Source organism: Miscanthus floridulus, chromosome 8 (genome assembly GCF_019320115.1).
Source record: "Miscanthus floridulus cultivar M001 chromosome 8, ASM1932011v1, whole genome shotgun sequence".
In the NCBI taxonomy this organism is placed as follows: Eukaryota; Viridiplantae; Streptophyta; class Magnoliopsida; order Poales; family Poaceae; genus Miscanthus; species Miscanthus floridulus.
Genome location: NC_089587.1, coordinates 207,102,293 through 207,109,377, shown reverse-complemented (window position 1 = coordinate 207,109,377; position 7,085 = coordinate 207,102,293). Strand labels below are relative to the sequence as shown.

The window sequence follows — 7,085 nt, the reverse complement described above, 5'->3', positions numbered from 1 at the left end:
GAGCCTACCCTGCTGACATGGCAGGCCATGCTAGGGATAGCACGTTCGCTGACCCTGATAGGGCCGTGCTCTGGCTTCATTTCTACAAGTGGTTACGTCCCATCCTACTCCGGCGGATGATGCGGCGTGCCAGGGTGCCGAGCTGTAACCCTACGGGGAGCAGATGGGGCAGTGACTATACGTCTGTTACTGTAGATGATGCGAGTTCTCTCTTAGATTATAGTGGTTGTCGTATGCTTATGTCAGGATCCACGTCCGAGGGCTGATGGCAGCGCCCACAACACTGTAAGACAAAAGTCGACGCCTACAACACTGTTCGGGCTCTGTCATGCCTAGAAGGGCTTAAAGCGCCCGTCCCGTCGTATCCTGACAGTACCTTCCTGCAGATGTGCAGGGCATGGTCCTCGGTACTGCGGTTGACTCGAATGTCCTGTCTTACCCTGTGCTCGTCAATATGAAGGAGCAGGATACAGTCGTCGGGCGAGGCGGAGCCAGCCCTGGAACATTGGGCGAGGCGAAGCCTGCCCTAGGACATCGGGCGAGGCGGAGCCAACCCTTAGTCGTCAGGCGAGGCAGCGCCATCCCTCAGTCGTCGGGCAAGGCAAAGCCAGCCCTCAGCCGTCGGGCGAGGCGGAGTCCAGTCCTCGGGGGTCGGGCGAGGCGCAGCCAACCTTCGGTTGTATGGGCAAGAAGTGTAGTTGCGTTCTTTCCTGTTCGAAAGCATCAATGTTTGATGGTTATTAGTTCCACCTCTTTGAGTACCCCAGTAATCGGTCCCCAACAATAATCATATATATATTCATGTTTTTCCTTTCGTTCGAATTGAAGATTGAATGGAGGAAGCAAAAGGTTATGCGATGTGACCAGATCAAAGCAATTCAAGACGCATTGGCAGGATTTCTTGTGGATGAGGTCATAGATCCCAAAGGCGCGTACCATTATGACCCTAAAGAATTAACACCTAGTAGCCATACGATAGAAGATAATTAGGGTTGAATGAAGTCCCAAGGACATAATTAGTACAAGGTTTTTGTGACTTTATTATGTACATATTCCATACATGTACAACATCTTGAAATATTTGTATATACGTAGATTCATACATTTTAGTGTGTTATTTATGTATAATACTCGAACGGAACCTTATATGTGGACGTATATTAGCAGCGTAGAATCCGTATATGAAAAGCTAATCGAAATAAAAAAAGAAATCATAAAATGAAAAGAAATGGAATGAAAAAAAAACCTTTAGTACCGGTTGTGAACACCAACCGGGACTACAGGTGTCAGTCCCGGTACAAAGCCTAGGGAGCTATTTAGTCCCGGTTAATAACCGGAACTAAAGGTCCACTTTCAGTCCCAGCTACGGAACCAGGTCTTTAGTCCTGGATTCGTAATCCCGGTTGGAAAACCAAAACTAACGGGTTTTCCAATCGCGACCGATGCTCGGTCCTGCACCAGTCTTGGGTATGAAGACGAGCGACAACTGCATGAAATCTCCAGTCACGAAACTTGAGAGAAATGGATCGCCCAGTTCGTTGCCGACATACACCACCGGACTGCTGGCGAGGGCTTATATTGCGTCAGCATCTTGGCTAGCAACAGCAAGCTGGCAACAATGATGTGATGCGTATCAAGATAGGAACAATTGCAGGTAGGTTTCCGACACAAGGGCTTGTTTATTTACTTGTAGCTTATACAATCCAGTTTATTTATAGTTATAGCTAGGTCCCAAAGAAAATAAAAGTTTGAAATAAGCTGGTTTAGAGAGCATCTTGTAAGATTATACAAGATGGCTTATCTAAGTTTGATTACACAGTTTTTTTAAAAAAACTGATTACAAAGTTGAAATAAGCCTCTTGAAGTTTTAGCGTAGATAAGAGTGTTGCTTTAATTTGGACAATATTGATTGAAAATTTTAGCATAATTTTTGTTCTGGCCACACCCCATCATATTCAACAAATGTCCCTTCTGTCTCAATATACTTGAAGTTTTTTACATTTTACACTTTGATTATAAATTTTACTTTATGTTAAATGCTATGGGAAGCTTTATAGTGAAATATATCATAAGTGTGTACTTTCGTCACGCGTTACAAATATATCATAACCAAAAATAGTGATAAAAATATATCATAACCAAAAATAGTGATAAAAACGTACCGACGGCCAAATGCCGCTCATTTGTGATTGGAAGCATAAATGCATACGCTAAGGTGCTCTTATGAAAAAATTTATTATTAGTGAATACTACTCCCTCTGTTCCAAATTATATGATATTTTGGCATTTCAACTATGTATGTAGACAAACTATGTACATCTAGACATAACTTATACCAAGGTGCATAATAAAAGCTATGGATCTAGAAAACCAAACATCTTATAATTTGGAACGGAGGGATTAGTGGTTCTATTCGCTTCTCTTATAATCCATCTTTTTCAGCTTATTTTTTCAGCTAGAACAGTGTTTTTCTCTCATAACGAATCAGCCGAAGCAGTGTTTCGGCTTGTTTTTTCAGCGAAGCGAACGGGCCAGTATATATAACTAGTGAGGTTATTATAGTCTTGGAAAGTTTGCATCCACGATTGTTGCTAGTATTGTTGCTAGTGGTAGAGCCAAGAGGGCTGGTAGCGACCAGCGACCTTGTTTGTTCTGTTATGGCCCCCTCTATCACTATAGGTCCTGGCTTCACTCCTGACTATATATTTGTAATTTATCTAGAATATTCGTGGGTTGTACATTCACTTGTGCATATTTTTTTTTCTTTTTTAGTCAATGTTTTTTACTTGCTAATATAGGGTATCTTTAGTTTTCACTGCAGTCTCCATTACACGTTACACGTTGAGGAAAGGTTGTTCAGAAATTTTGATTGCACGTCTGGGTTTTCCATATACTACGTGAAAAACGGTTTTTAACAACGGAACAAATTTTTTTAGGGGCGGCTGGTGATGGAGCCGCCCCTAAAGTGACGCGCTCGGAATCCACGAGACCAGCCATCCCTATAAATGAAACAGCAGGGGCGGCTGGTGATACGAGCCGCCCCTACAAATGGGTCTGATTTGTAGGGACGGCTCACTCACTAGCCGCCTCCGAAGTTAATATTTGTAGCGGCGGCTGGTGATTGAGCCGTCCCTGCAAATGCCCTACCTGCCCGAAACCAGTTTTTTCCCGCAAAAGCCAGCCGAGCGCGCGCTCCAATAGCTGGACGTGACCCACGTATCAGAGACAGTAGCGTGAAAAAAGAGCGCGCAATGGCGCACGAGGGGAAAAAATTTCCCATCCTTATCCTCTCACGCCGTCCCCAACCAGTCGTCTCCCCGCCGCCCGCGCACTCGGATAAGGGCAACGACCCACCCAAGCGGGCGCATCCGCCGCCGCCGCCGCCACCTCACCCCCACCCGCATCCGCCGCCGTCGCGTCCTCGCGACCCGCCCGCAGCTGCCACCGCCGCGTCCTCCCGACCCGCGTGCCGCAGCCACCGCCACATCCTCCTGAGTCCAGACCCACGCATAGCAGCCACCGCCGACCCCGCTCGCTAGATATGAGTGGTCGTGGTGCCGGGACGAAGGTGAAGGCGCAGCAACGGTGCTCCAACCTTCGGTGGTGCAGCAGCCATGGTGAGAAATCAATCTCTCTCTCTCTCTCTCTCTCTCTCTCTCTCTCTCTCTCTCTCTCTCTGCCAACTTCTTCCTCTCAGATCTACTCAGTCTCTCTCCTTCAATTAGCAGAGGACTTGTTACTTTGTCGCTGGGAACCGGGTGTGGTGGCCACGGTGACAGGACTCCTCCACGAAGAGTGACCGGCGAGGCTGCAATCCCCAGCAACCCAACCCCCCGGGTGAGCTCTAGTCCAATGGCGCTACAGCATAGGCAGGTTTATGTGATTCTCACATAATCTATTGTTCAAATCTCTAGTGGTACTATGGATATTCAAGTCCCAACCTGCGCAAGGTGCCCTCTCTCTTACCCTCTCTCAATCTCCCTCTCAGATCTGCTCTCTCTTTCCATTCCTTCAAAGGATCTATGTTCACAGTTGCATAAAAATGATGAGATCGATGTTTTGGTTTAGAATGGAATATGGTCGTGTTGATATTCTTGTTGCTGTCTACTTTATTCTGCATAAAAACGAAAATTAGGTCAATTTTTCTAGTATGTTTCTATGAAACTAACATCCTGTCATAGAACAACTCAATGATTTAGTGGAGGTAGTCTAACAACTTATGTCAAATATATTCCACCTTGTACTAATTTCTCAATCTCATTGATATGTGCTGCATGCTTGGTTTGTATATTATTTAACAGAGTATCATGTGCTCCTGATATCTTAGGTTTCCGAGAATATTTGGAGCTGGAGTTCTACAACCATATCTATCATGTACAAGCATGCTCCCGTGCAGGTATAAAATAAATTTTCCTCATTTCTTGTAATTAGCTCTTGTTGTTGCCTTTAAGTTTTAAGTACTTAATGTTACATGCCTACTCTGATATTGCAGTTTTACTAGACAATAGAATATTCAAATGTCTCTAGTCAATGTACTTAGCATGACTAGTTAGAGGAAATTTAAGTGACTCTGAATCTCTGATCATTGATTTATAGTTGTGGCATGTCAAAATTTTCTGCTCCGAAAATGTGGGTGAAATTTGGCGGCTCAACATTAGGAGTCATATTTGGCTTTAAAACATTGTTGCTTTGCTTGTAATTCACACAGGCTTGTAGTTGTTTTTCCTAGATATTATTTCTTGTTTCTAATACATTGTTGCTTTGTTTGTAATTCACACAGGCTTGTAGTTGTTTTCCTAGATGGGCTACACAGGGTACAATGCTTATTCATAGGATGCTAATTATGAGTCACATAGAACTAAGTAATTTCAGGATAGTTGTTCGGAGATAGTTGATTTAGTAGTAGCATTTTGCGATTCAATGTTATCTAGTACGTTGTGATCAGATCAGCTTGAATTGGAGCCAAGCTTAATATTACTTTCTGATGCTTTCTCCAATTTAGATGTTCATTTTTTTGCTGCCACTGGCTGCTAATTACTTTAATGTTGTACATGTCTGAATGATGGAGAGGACTATGACATGGGGGCTGCACAGGAGAAGACAACATCGACAGGATTAATATCAAGGTGTGCCATGCTTCTACACTACTATAGGATGTAGCAACGGTGCATTTGTTAGAACAATATGTGTTCTTTATTCCTTGTTGACATCTAGCATCTCAAAAGAAGATAGCTATAATATATGATCTGATCCACTAGCTGTATAAGTGAACTCTGCATATAGGTTACAGTGTTAGTCAGACCTGGTAAAATGAACTCTTGCTTTCTCTTTTACAGATTCCATCTTATAGTAAATTTGTTTATACAACTGACTTCTGAAGCACTATTTCGGGTTGGCTTCCGAGTGTAAGTTTGTTAAATGCCTTCAAATTCAACACTACTTTTACCCTTTGCTGTTGTTATCTCTTTATGTTGGCTAAGTTAGTATTTCTGTTAAATTGGTTGATAATTTGTATGTGTCTCAAGATTTAGTTTTGCTCCATTAATTAATCATTGTCTTGCATAGAGTAAACTGGAATAAGAGTAGCTGCAGAACTGAGGTGTTACTTAGTTGTTTTTCCAAAAATATCTTTTTTAGAACAGCTTGGATCATCTGTAGTCTATAAGGCCTCAGATCAGAATGTGTGAAATTTAGCTACTCCTGCTTTTAGAAAGCTATTAACCTGTCAATAAATTCGACAACCTGATTTCTCAGCGATGCCAGAGTGACTTTCTAATGAATTTGAGAAATTCATTAGTAATGAGTCATTTGAGTAGCTCTCCCCCCCCCCCCCCCCCCCCCCCCCCCCCCCCCCACCCCCCATCGGTATGAAATGAAATTCTAACTCCACACCACTTGAATGACAACCATTTCTTGGACTTTTATTTTAATTTTAAAAATATATTCTCACACAAGCATTAATTCCCATTCTGCAGCATATTACTTACAGTAGTCCAGGGAGTTCATCTAATAGCATCAAGGGTGATGCAGACAGGAGCTTCTTTGTTGAGCTTTGGGATGTTTCCGGACATGAGCGCTACAAAGACTGTCGTTCACTTTTTTATTCACAAATTAATGGTAGGTATTTTCTGCATCATTTTTCCTGCCAATAAAGTAATCCAATGCTGCATCTTTGCAGAAGTCATTTTTTCTGTGCAGCTATTTAAACTGTGTAATATGAAACAATATCCCCTTTGAATGATATTTCATCTTCTCAGCTAGCCAACCATACTTGTATGAATATAGGGAAAGAAAAAACCATACATTTCTTGCATTTCTTATATGAACTTCGTTACATTTTGTTAAATCAGCGTGAAACTACGTGGCATGGTATGTCCACAATCTGAAACCTTATTGTCCAGTTTTGCCCAAGTTCCGTTTGATTTGTGCAGAACAAGAACTCGTCCTACTTCGTGGAGTGGATCCCGAACAACGTGAATTGTAAATTTAATTTTTTTTTTTTTTGCGGAAAAATGATTTGTAGGGGCGGTTGGTACTGTAGCCGCCCCTATAAATCGATTTATAGGGGCGACTGGTGTTCCCAGACCGCCCCTATAAATCGATTTGTAGGGGCGGCTACAGTATCAACCGCCCCTACAAATCGATTTGTAGGGACGGTCTGGGAACCGCCCCCTATAAATACATGATTTGTAGAGACCCTTGCGTAGGGGCGGCTGGCCGAACCGCCCCTACAAATACACTGTAGCCGCCCCTGGAAATGATATTTGACGTAGTGGCATGCATTTCCCAAAGTCTTCTTTCAAAAAAGTTGATCTCAGAAACGTTTTGTATTTCCTGCCCAAGTCTAACTCTGCTTAAGTCAGTCACGGGTGCCACTTTATTTGAGTCGTTCACAATCACCGAGAGATGAACACCACTAAACATGAGCCACGATGCCCTCTGCCCGGTCTGCGTTACTCCTTTCCTTTCTTTCTCTTGTTGATTGAGAATGAGAGGAATATTTACTTTCCCTTTTGGGGAGGGATGACCGGATGACGAACGAAGCAGCAGGGAATGTTCCTTCCGCCTTTTATAGGCCGACCAGA

At 43.1% G+C, this 7,085-nt stretch overlaps 1 protein-coding gene across 1 annotated transcript; it reads left to right on the top strand.

Moving 5' to 3' along the window:
• The first annotated feature begins 3,589 nt into the window (after positions 1 to 3,589).
• On the top strand, positions 3,590 to 6,260 carry LOC136474720 (uncharacterized). The gene is made up of 7 exons (XM_066472281.1): positions 3,590 to 3,617; positions 3,726 to 3,837; positions 3,915 to 3,950; positions 4,328 to 4,396; positions 5,071 to 5,126; positions 5,337 to 5,405; positions 5,976 to 6,260. Exons 4-7 carry the CDS (start codon positions 4,373 to 4,375, stop codon positions 6,235 to 6,237), a joined length of 411 nt encoding a protein of 136 aa, XP_066328378.1. The 5' UTR covers positions 3,590 to 3,617; positions 3,726 to 3,837; positions 3,915 to 3,950; positions 4,328 to 4,372; the 3' UTR covers positions 6,238 to 6,260.
• Positions 6,261 to 7,085: the final 825 nt, after the last annotated feature.

Coding starts and splice junctions, on each gene's coding strand:
- LOC136474720 (XM_066472281.1), top strand. CDS start 4,373: ATGTACAAGCATGCTCCCGTGCAG. Junction 4,397..5,070: donor ACAAGCATGCTCCCGTGCAG/GTATAAAATAAA, acceptor AATGATGGAGAG/GACTATGACATGGGGGCTGC. Junction 5,127..5,336: donor TCGACAGGATTAATATCAAG/GTGTGCCATGCT, acceptor TCTCTTTTACAG/ATTCCATCTTATAGTAAATT.